Genomic DNA, 12,037 nt, shown 5'->3' with positions numbered 1-12,037 from the left:
ATAAATTTAAACATTTATCTTAAGAAATAAAGGCAAAGTATAACCATCATAATATAAAAACTGCGGAAGCTAACATAAGTGTAAGGGGATGTCACGTCACATCTAGGCCATCAACCTAGATGCACAGGCTAAAAGAAAGTTAACTACAAATCCAAAGTCGTCATTATCCAAAATGGCTCATAGGCCAGAACATCTAAAACTAGAAAGATAAGCTAGTTTAAACCGGGGCTCCATCTAACGCGTTCTCGGACCGACTAACCATACCTGAAAACATAATATAATAACCGTTAGCAAATATTGCTAAGTAATCCAACTCCAACGCGTTGAAATACATATTCATATACTTATAAAACTATTTTAAGACTTAGGAATACATAAGTATATCACTAAGAAACACTAGCTTTATAAATCATGAGGAATAGAAGCAATACTCGACTATTCGAGGGATGTACTCGACAATACCAATCATCACACAAGAATATCAATAGAATCAACTCAATAAGACAATGATAATGGAATAAGAATAACAAGCAAGATAGAGTAATCACAGTCATCAACAAGGTGGTTCTTATCATGTTACACAATCAATCACCGACAAGGTTTCAAATCCTCAAAGGACATAGTCAAACCAAGTCATTCACCGCGGAGTCATCGCAACAACTCGAATCATAATGGATCAGTATGAGGGATCTCAAATTAGTAAGTACCGCGGGGTCAAAGACCCTAGCATGGATACCGCGGGGTAGTAGACCTGATTGAGATTTCCGCAGGGTCACTAAGACCCGATTATGGTTTTTGTGGGGTCAAAGGACCCGATTCAATAATTCCGCGGGGACTGAGTCCCGATTCAATAATACCATTATCTCGAATCCCGTTAAGAAAAGTCCTCATTGTCTATCATACCAACTCAATCATCACCACAAGAGTTCAATACACAAGGAATCTAAAGATACAAAGCAAAGGTATAGATCCAACAAGAAGTGTGTACAACAACAGATAAGCTCAAACAATAGCTAAATCAAAGAATCATCTAGATAAGATACAACGAATATACAAGCTCACAATGATAGATCAAAGTGAAAGGAATTCAAGAAAGAAATACGAAGAAGATAATTCAAAGGCAATACTACTATATCAAGGGATTCCAACAAGAGGTCACAACGAATGGATAAGCACAAGTTATCAATTCAATCAAGAATCAAGAAGGTTATCACAAGGAAATCACATACTAGTACCAAGAAACAATGTTACTAGCATGCAAGCCAACAAGGTAATCATTATGATTCACATGAATATCATAGACTTCATCAAAATCCAACGAATAACAATACTGGATTATAACCACGATTCAAGACTCATAACCTATTCATGGGGTTCATAATACACCGCTCTAGACTTACGAAACATCAATAAATACATGCAAATACTCGGGGATACAACAAAATGGAAACCAACAACATCGGTACCAGTGGGTGGTTTGGGCGGGTGGAAAAGAGCCCGCCGAATCCCCACACCGTATTAGCGGGTGGTTCCAGCGGGCTCTAAACCACCCATCGAACCCCTGCTGAGTAGAATGCACCGGCGGGTGCAACAGTTCCCGCTGGTACGCGGGCCTGTAGCAAAATGAGATTGCGAAAAAAAATGGCAAGAATGTGAAATCCAACTCCAAACTCATCAATACTCACGTCCACAACAAATATGACTTGAATAGAAGGAATTGCTCATCAAATAGCATCACATAACCCTAAATACAAGCTCTACAATAACATAATCACAAGAGTATGCATCACACCACACATGATCATCAAGAAACACATTTATGCAAAGAAAATAGATTTTGTTGGACATAGGGTTACCTTCTTAGCTTAGCATACTTTCCAAACCCTCAAGATCACTCTTGCAAGTCCTCCTCAATGGGATCTTCACCATAGCCCCAAACCCAACATACAAAGGAGACTTAGATATTATAGATGTAAAACCATGAAATAGGTCTATAAACACCTAATACTTACCCTTCATATGCTTGGTGATAGAGAAAGGTGAAATCTTGTTAGTCTTCTTGGTTGGGGAAATGAAGAACACTTTTGGTATGGTGGGAGAATGGGAAAATTGCGTGAGAGAGTGTTGTGGTGAGGCTGAAATGTTTGAGAGTGTTTTTGGCTAAGTGTAAGGGTTCAAGGGTGAGTGTCTTTAGGTTGTAGCTTGGGTCTCAAGTTAGAAAAATCTGAAATGTCAAATACGGGCCTCCTAATATCATCATAAAGGCTAGAAAGAATATACCCTCCTTTTAAATAAAGGTTAAGGTCCAAAGGCTTATTAAATAAAGGTCTAACCCATTGACCATATTTAAAAGGTTAAGGGATTGTGTCCAAATAGATCCCTTAACTAGGTTCAAGGAAAAATTATAAAAGAATTGAAAAGGTAAATAGGAGGATTAAATCCATCCTTAGGGAATATTCAAGGAATTAATTTGGGTTTACAAGAATAATTTCCAGGGTGTCACACCCTTCCCCCCTAAAAAGAAGTTTCGTCCTCGAAGCTTAGATGCAAATGAGGTTTAGGTCTTTATAAACAGCTTTGGAGTGTAGGTCGTGTGACAAGAATCAAAGGTGGATTAACGGAAGGAGAATTTGTTGGAAGAAGATTTTCACCAAGTCAATTAGCTAAGGCTACGTACCGAACTACCCATACTTACCCACACTTACTCTAAGCATACCACAAAATTAAAAGTACTTATTAACTAAAGCTAGATTATACTTAAGGTGTTTAACAAGAATAAGATTTAGGTTATTTACACTAGAAACCAAACTAAGACTTGAATCAAGATTACTTTGATCTTCGTCTTGAGGAAGGATGCTTGCCCTGCCCGCTGATGTCCCAGCACTAGCACTGGCTGCACACAAAGGTCTACTTTCACCATATCTGGCCTCTAAAGCTGATATCCTTAGGCACATGGAGTCGAGTCTCCCATTCACCGTAGTAAACCCATGTTCCATGGTTCGGTTTTGCTTGATCATTTGAGCCAAGAGGAGATTCAAGGTTGGTTCGGTAGTTTGCGGGTCATGCTCAAGTTTCGATCTTCTTTCCTTCCAACTGGCATTCCCATCACTAGAGTTCCCACTTTCCTCTTCGTCCTCCTCATTCTCTCCCCCTTCAACTGGCATAATTTATATTTAATACTAATATAGTTTACATGTAATATTTTTATTTTGTAATTATAATATCATTAAGTTATAAAGTTTATAAAATATATAGTTTATAACTTTATATAATTCATATAATAAATAAACTTTATATTAATAATTATATAAAGATACAATTAATTATATTCACACACATAATGTTTGTGAATGATCTAAATAAATATATAATTATATAAAAATGTTCAAAAGGTGTTCTTAGCATAGTTGGTTTCATTAGTGATAAGTTAAGGATTTAAGTTTGGTTAGCAACAACATTTTTAAATATTAATACAATATGCAATTACACAACAAATTTGAAGGTGGGGGTTTGGGGTGCGAATGGGGTGAGATACGGGTTATATGGGTCGAGTTGAAAACGGGCCAGTTTAGAAATTCTCCAACGCAGCCCGTCTAAAATACTGGTTAAACGGGCCCAACTCAACGTGTTGAGCCCGTTTTGACAGCTCTACAAAGAACTCTGTGGTTAAGCGTGTTTGACTTACAACACTGGAAATAAGTAAACATAGTGCAGTGATGAGATCTATCACCAGTTTTATCTCACCCACATTCTTTACCCCCCCCCCCCTCACCCCTTCTGTCATACACCCTCACACCAAGTTACCTCACCCCTCTGCCATACATCCTCACACCAAGCTACCTCCATGGCCTTGCCTACTTAGGGGCGCTCGACCGTCGTTGCCCATGACACATCTTGGGAAATCTAGCGAGCTCACCCCACCGGCCAAGCGCCAGTAGGCAAAGACATTTCGTGACTCCCTTGCCACCATGCTCACACCCTTCTTTCCCCCTCATTCCCATGTATGCATTCCTACACTCCCGTCGACGGGAGCACCTTCACCATCCATGTCGCCTGCATATGTACGACCCTACTTTCATACCATGATCCCAAATCCGCACCTACCCAAACTACCACTCCCCACTAGTGTGAGCATCATTGTTGCGCCACCTCGTCGGCCACGCTATGGCAAGAAAAGGTCGACGGGCCCTTGCGCCTACCAAACCGTTAGGAACATTTGTAATTAGATTTTGATGATACCAAATGATTAGGAATTTTTGTCCCCAATTTATTTATCTTTTAGACTTAGGATTCCAACTCTTCATTTTGAATAGTCCGAATATGTAATCTAAATGGTTACGTTTTGGATAGTTAAATCAACTAGAACCATAACCCGCAAGGTTATGTCTCGAACAACCAGGAAGAAACTTTGAATGATAGAAGATCAGAAGAGTCGAAGTATTAGAAGATTGCAAGACCGAAAGGTTGCAAAGGCCGAATGGTAGATGAGCCTACCTTTTGAAGTAAAGTGAAATGAATGGTAAATACAACCATTCGTAACTGATGTAGCAAAAATGAGTGATGGTGAGTGTACATGTGTGAAATGTCGTCCTCAAGGGATTGGGGGTTATGTCACGTAATATGCAACAACAAGAAACTAGACACTAGCACTAGGAAATCAGCAAGAAGCTAAGCAATACATAGTTTCAAGGTTACGATAACTAAATAAGATAACACAAACACATATTAACAAGATATAAACATAAAATAAAGAAATAGGACTCAACCAGGGAGCATTATCATCTAGATGCTTTAACAACCCATGGGATTAGGGAGAACAAGTAACCAATGAGTCAATCGGGAATGCACATAAGTATCCTAGTTTAAACCCACTTCCGTGAGCAAATAAACAAGTATTAGAACAAGGAATTGTCCCACTATCATGGAGTATCAATTCCAAGTCCATCAAGCACACAAAGCATCCTAAACCCCCAATTTCCCTTATTTTCATAGGAAAAAATTGGGTTTATGCAAGAGGTGGCTCGAATTCATCACCCAACTCTCGTTGAGGCAAAGAAAGTCCTAGGCTTTTGTGCAGAACAAAAATATATGTTCAGCGCAATTTAAGTAGTCTAACAGTTGGAAAGTCTAACGCATAAAGCTACTTTCTGGAAAAACCACCGGTCTTTACTCATTGGGTAATAAACGTTTGATATTGGTTTTCCCTCCAACGGACCTTTTTCAATAGACGTATAAATAACTTCACTCAAGGAGATAGAAGGAGTGAGATGGTCAATCAAAAATTTTTCTAAGCATTCAAGCATTTTTTAAGTTTCACATATAGTGACAAGTGAGAGAGAGAGAGGCTCAAAGCTACAAAGACTTATCCTGAATTTTAAAAGCTTGTGATGTTCAAACTGTGAAAATCAAGAACATCAAGAGCCAAGTCTTCTAGTTGGAGACTGAAGAACTTTTATCGTCAATCCATTTGTAACTCTACTCTGTAGAAGTAGAAAGACGCAAAGTAAACTCGGTTGGGTTGAAAAACCTAGACACTCAAGTCCGGCTTAGTGTTCAAGAATTGAGTGGTCGTTTTGTACTAAAGGATTAGTGCAAACCTCTTTAGGAGTTTCTGAAATGATTAGCACAATAGGCTAGTTGGAAGCTAAGTATGTGCTTATTTGATTCCCTTGTGTCATTTAGGTGATTTGGAGGCATTGGTTGTAACATCATGTAAATTGGAGCTCAATTGGATGTGTTTTGGAGTTATTTTGATGAGTCAATTCCTTTTTTGGTCCTAGATTTATTGGGGCGTGGACAGTTTTCATCCTCCATAATAAAAATTGTCAATTTGTAGCCATGCTTATTGGTCGTTGGACATTTTTAGTCCTCCGTTAGTGCAATCATCTGTTGACCGTGAAAATGAAGGGCAATGTTGTCTTTTATGTGTTTTTCTCCTAATGAAGACCTAAACAACCCAGAACTTTAATTTCCAATGTTGTGCAGTCTGCTGCCGGTGGAAGTACGCTCCCGACGACTCCGCCAACGTTGCAATAATTTCTCGGCGCCGCCCCTTGCTATGCAGTCTGCTGCTAGTGGATCGTTGTCTCCCACCGGCATGCAAGCGGCGGAGACCGTCGCGTCTCCGAAGAAAAAGGGGGAGGGGCAGACCTCCCGGATCTGGGCGAAAGAACCAAATGGTGTCGTAGAGCTTGTTGTTTGCGCGGTGCTGGAGACCGGCTGACGGAGGAGGTCAGAGATTTGGGGTGCGATCTCGGAGTCTCTCACTGTAGCACTGTTGGGAGCTACTGTCATAGCTCCTGGGTGGTGTTTCCGCTATCGGTGACTATGCTTTGGTAGAGGGAGGCAGTGGCGTTTGTTTTTGCAAAGTGCTCCAGCGGAGGGAGGTAGTGGTGACGGCGACGAGGTTCCCGACGCTTTGCAGGACTGCCACAACTTGCAGAACCTCGATCTCTCTAGTAATGGCGACGGCGACGAGGTTAGAGCTTCGGGAGTTGAACCTCGGCCACAAGGTTCCCGACGGCGACGAGGTTGGTTATCTACCTTCTCTGATACAATACCTTCTCAATTTTATCGTTAGTTGCCCTATTTAGTAACCCTAGAGTTGTTCAGCAACAATTTGACCTGGCAAATTCCCCTAGATCTCGGCAATTACATGTATTTGAATAAGCTGATAATGATAACAAATGGATTATAAACAAATTGGAAACATTCCATCTCAGATTACCAGTTTGGGAGGCTCAAGACATTTTCTATAGCAAATAATGATCTTTCCGGTAGGCTTCCATCGTCTTTTGAAAGCTTGGTTCCGTCCTCTCAGATTGCAGCTGGTTTTTTGGTGCTGAGAAAAAGAAAGATAAGATTAAGAAGAAGAACACATTGAATGACAAAAATACCCCTCATTTAGATGGTCAACAAACGGAAACTTGGACGAAGGACTAAAAGTGGCATGGTCCTATTAAGTGTGGCTACAAATTGGCATTTTTTATTATGGAGGATGAAAACTGTCCACGCCCCAATAAGTCTAGGACAAAAAATGGAATTGACTCTATTTTGATCTAAAGGCATGTTCTAGGAGTCATGAGAGGTCAAGAAAGTGAAAAAGATCAAATTAGAAGTGTCATGACATGAGCCGGGGACCCAAAAGAAATAAAGGAGATGAAGAAATATGCATTTTGGAGTGAAAATCAAGGCTCACGCTGGTGGTCATGCCGTGACTACCAGCATGACTCCATTATGCTCTGCATTTTTCTTTGTCAGGTGATGTCTCGATATTTTGATCATATCTCGGGCTAGGAGTGTCTAAATTAGGTGATTCAAGTGGGATTGGAATGACAACTCAAATGGCTACAACTTTCATGAAGATCACAAAGGCTAGTTTGAACGTGTACAGCGTGAAAAATGGCCTAGAAATCAGAACTGTTGCGCAAAGTGGGTGGTCACAGTCGAGATCATGGCATGAACTCGATCGTGACCACATGACCAGCATCCTTTTTAAATAGTATTTTTAGTGCAATTTGAGGGGTATAAATAGACCTAGGCGGTTATTCCTAGAAAACTTTTTAGAAAACCTCTCCAAACATTTCATTTGTGTAATCAATCCATCTTTGAAGAAGATTTGAAGAACAATTTCATCTTGCAATTTCAATATTTCATTTCCCTAGTTATTAATCAAAGCTAAGTCTTTCTTGTTGCTTCCTTTGAATTTTATTGTTTCTAATTGTTATTACATATGTCTTTAATTTCAATCCATGCTTAGCTAGATCCAATTAGGAATTGGATTAAGTCATCTTTTGTGATTGATGCTATGCGATTGAATTGAGATATGGGTTAGTGTAATGACTTGATGATGGCTCTAGTTGTGAGCATGGTTGTTTGTATTAAATCTTGTATGGCTGTGGCCAAATTATGCAAGAGGTATATGGATAAGGTGTTGTCACCATAAGAATAGAGCAACACCATAGTCACACCTCTCACTAATCATACCCACCTTTGATAAAAGGGGGTTGGAAATTAAAGAGACATGAACACCACATGTTTTGTAACACCCTCAATTCTAAACATGATTATAAGCATTAAACTTAACAAAGATGGGTAAATAAAGTCTAAGTCTGATTTAAAACTACGGAAGCAACAAAGTCTGAATCATGGTGTTATGCCACACTTAGGTCAACAAGCCTAAGTGTTAAGGCCAAAGCTAAAAGAACCAATTCAAAACATAGCACCAACATCAAGGGTTTAAACTACATCCCAACAAAACATCATAATCTAGAAAGCAAAACATAAACTAGCTAAGGCAAGGAAGCTAGACATCCTGCTAAGCGCACTCGGGTAAGATCTCTACTCCATACCTGAAAACATTTTAAAAGAATTAGCGATAGATGCTAAGTAACCCCACTCCAATATGTAAAGATACATAGATATACTTTTCATACTTCAATATAGGTTTTGAGACTTGGGAATACATATATATTTCTCTAATCAACTCTAATTCAATAAATGATAGAGAATGGAATCAAATCAAGACCAACTCAAGAATTGTACACAGTAACATGACAATATACAACAAGGGCATCAGTAACGAGACCGAACCAATGAGATAATAATATCGAGTTATAAACAACAAGAAGTGTAGATCAATCACGTTATACACATAATCTAGTTCTCATCATAATTACACAATCAATGTCAATATCAAGTTCCAAGTCCTCACATGGACAATCAACAATTCAAGTATCGCAAAGCCAACCTAGGTGACTCAAATACTAGTGGATCAGTGTGGAGGGCTCCCAGACGACTCAAGTCCACTCAGGAACACAATATCTCAATCCAATAAATCAAATCAAATGGAGACAGTTCTAATTCCTTAAGTGTATACACCCTTACTGGGATCTCCAAGCCGCAATAAGTAGAACTAGATCTGACAACTCAGGATACGTTTCTATCAGGTTGCCCGCAATTCAAATATCATCTCAAATCAATCAAATAAGTTCCCCACACTGTCTAATGTGCCAGCATAATAATCTCATTAGGGATTCGATACAACAAAGAGAATCTCAAGAAGCAAAGACAATGAAATAGATTCCGCAAGAAAGATATTCAACAATGAATAATCTCAATCAATAGCTCAAGATCAAGGAATTCCAAAGATAAGAAACAACAAGGATATGATCTCACAACGATACCTCAATGTCAATGGATTTCAAGAAAGATACAAGAAAGAGATAATCTCAAAGCAATAGCTCAATATCAAAATGATTCCAAAGAAATGTTACAACGAATAGATAGGCTCAAGTCAATAATTCAATCAAGAATATAATCAAGCAAAGGGTGCCAAAAGAGACCATAATAGCATCAAAGAAACAACGTTACTGGCATGCACGTCAATAGGATATTCACAAGGATTCTAACGAAAGAAATACAAAAGATTCTCAACATATATAGAATTCGACAATAATCTAACGAATATAAAGATTGGATCTTTACAACGAATCAAGACTCAAATCCTAATCAATAGACTCACAATACTCCACTCTAGACCTAAGTAACATCAACAAATACTCAAAAGTGCATGGGAGGCAACAAAACAATTCTAGAAGCCAAACAAAACTGAACCAGCGGGTGGTTCTGGCGGGACCAAAGAGCCCGTCAAGTACCCCAGTGGGAACAACACGGTGGGGTTTGGCGGGACCTCCACCCCCGCCAAACACCCCTCTTGCCTTCACATGGGTGGGTTCAACGAGTGTGTCGGGCCCGTTGAATACCCCCGCAAGGCCAAAAACCTGTAGAAAATAGTAGGGTTCTGAGATAATTTCCAGAATGGAAGAATCAACTCAAAACTCAACAAAACTCAACAATAATCATACCAACAACAAATATAACTTGGAATGGGAGAAATGTCACATCAACACAAGTATACACCTAACATACAAACTCTAAAACAAGTATAAACACAAGATCATGCTCAAATTCATCAAGAATATCAAGAATACACATTATGGGGTGTAAAATAGTTTTCATGGACATAAGGTTACCTTTCTAGCTAGCAAACCACACCAAGCTCCTAGCTCCTAGTTCATCTTAGCATGTCACCATCCACTTAATCTTCTTTAAAACCCCCAAACCCAACATATAAAAGAATAAAGATTTAGAAAAGATTGAAAGATCTTGAATAGAAAAGGTGTAGAAAGCTTTATCTTACCACTCCTAAACTTCGTGAAATAGAAAGATGGAATCTTGGTCTTGTTTTCTTGAGTAGAAAAATGGAAGATATTTTTGTGTGATAGGAGATGAAAATGGCGTGAGGGAGAAGGCAAGGAAGAGAGTGTGTGTGTGTAGGAAATATCTAGGTTTTAAGTCTATTATGGATAAGGAGTAATATTCATGTGTATATAATAGGAAAATGCAAGACTAAGGTAGTGGGCTTTTATTGTATGAGTGAGTTCTGTATAGATATAATAATATTTACTTGGGCTTGGGCTAGAAGAATTAAATATATTTTATACAAGGATTATATATATAATGAAGTCCACAAGGGATGCCGAATGCAGGGCTAGTGACTTGTTCGGAAATCACTTTCTACATTGTTTGATTTTTTAATCCTCTAATTAATCCTCCCTTTGTAATGACGTTAGATAATGCTTAATGAATTATATTGTTTTTTTCAAATGCTCTATTGGGTCGGAGTGTGGAGGCCCTTAGAGTTGGAGTTGAGCAGGGTTGGAGTTGAACATTTTGGAAGAATTATACTGTTTTCTTGGGGAAAAAAAACGGACGGGCAGGCGAGATAGGGAGACGAGAATATTACAGGCTGTCCATCAATGTAAAGGAAAATGTCACGTAGAGATGACAGTGCGACCGCTACATCTTACCTTCTCTTTCCTTTAAATTAATTCCCAAAGTTTTAACATGTGGTTTCATTCTAAAGTCTAAACTCATCGACCGCAATAGCAGTATAGAGAGAGAAGCGCGACACACTTCCCTCTAAGTGTAGCTTGAATTGCTTAGCTAGATCAATAGATAGATAGATTGATGCGTGGGTGATTTTGCTTGGTAGAAAAGCAAATCACGTTCAACAGGATTATCAATCATGTTTAAGCAAGAGCAAGCTGCACTGCCAGTTTCACAGCCCGGAGGAGGAGGAGAAGGCATCCGCAAAAGACTCTCCTCTCTCTACTCTGTACAAACCCCTACAACGTTGATCTCATCATCTGCGTCTTCGTTGGGAGCGGCATTCCGGAGATCTAAATCTATGGGGGATGTGGAGCACATGAGGGCGAGGGCGGCCGATGGGTTCGTGTCCATCAGAAGGTGGTGGGACTGGGGGTGGTCCTGGATCCTGACAAGGAAGCCCACCTTCGCTAAGGATCTGGAGATGAACGAAGATGAGAAGGCGGCGCTGGGGTGCCACAGCAAGGGCAGCTGGAGGCATGTGTTCTACAAGGTTAAGTTTGAGTTAAGGAGAAGGCTGATGGGGTCTGAGGGCCTCCCTCAAACTTTCCGCTACGACTCTTTGGATTACTCCAAAAATTTTGATGATCAGACCAGAAGAACCTTCTCTCGCTAGCGAGCTAGCTAGCTAATTAAATATGGAGCACTCGATATCCGGTTGGCATCTCATCTGCGGCCGCCGCCGCCGCTATATATATATAGTTTGTATGCACATCATAATCAACATCTGTCCTGCTCGCTGTTAGATCCAATGAAAGTGGCCAACCTAGCTGCAGCAAGAATTGATGTAATGCAGATCAGATCCGATCCCCACCTAGCTTGTGTTTGTGTGTTGTTTGTGTGTATCTATACTAGATCATCGCCAAAAATAACCCCCCGTCATACGTACATGCCAGCCACTGTGAATTGAATGTTGTGCCGCCAATCCAATCAAGTATCTTTTCCAACGCTGGGAGGAGTAGTTTTTAATTTCGTTTGTTTTTTTTTTTTTTCTTTAATCCTTTATGATTTCTAGCTTGAATTTGTCCGATCCATTGTTATTTTATTCAATCAATTGTGAATTAATAAGCATTTAATTGAACGAATA

General features: G+C 39.5%; 1 protein-coding gene and 1 long non-coding RNA gene across 3 annotated transcripts; one reads left to right on the top strand and one right to left on the bottom strand.

The window, feature by feature from the left end:
* Positions 1–91: 91 nt before the first annotated feature.
* LOC109161350 lies at positions 92–10,338 on the bottom strand. 2 transcript variants are annotated; one of them, XR_002050899.1, is made up of 3 exons: positions 10,202–10,338; positions 10,035–10,107; positions 92–264 (listed from the first exon to the last, which is right to left on the bottom strand). It is a non-coding gene; the product is annotated as an uncharacterized LOC109161350 (long non-coding RNA). The 2 variants fall into 2 exon arrangements; XR_002050900.1 differs by lacking the exon at positions 92–264 and adding an exon at positions 8,259–8,351.
* Positions 10,339–11,089: 751 nt separating this feature from the next.
* Positions 11,090–11,566, top strand: LOC109161256. The gene has a single exon (XM_019309579.1). It carries the CDS (start codon positions 11,090–11,092, stop codon positions 11,564–11,566), a length of 477 nt encoding a protein of 158 aa, XP_019165124.1.
* Positions 11,567–12,037: the final 471 nt, after the last annotated feature.

This window comes from Ipomoea nil, unplaced genomic scaffold, assembly GCF_001879475.1.
Source record: "Ipomoea nil cultivar Tokyo-kokei standard unplaced genomic scaffold, Asagao_1.1 scaffold2922, whole genome shotgun sequence".
Taxonomy (NCBI): domain Eukaryota; kingdom Viridiplantae; phylum Streptophyta; class Magnoliopsida; order Solanales; family Convolvulaceae; genus Ipomoea; species Ipomoea nil.
The sequence above is the reverse complement of the archived record's forward strand: the minus strand, read 5'-3'. Positions and strand labels throughout refer to the sequence as shown.

Excerpts from the sequence above, each read along its gene's own strand:
- LOC109161256 (XM_019309579.1), top strand. The coding sequence starts at position 11,090 with ATGTTTAAGCAAGAGCAAGCTGCACTGCCAGTTTCACAGCCCGGAGGA.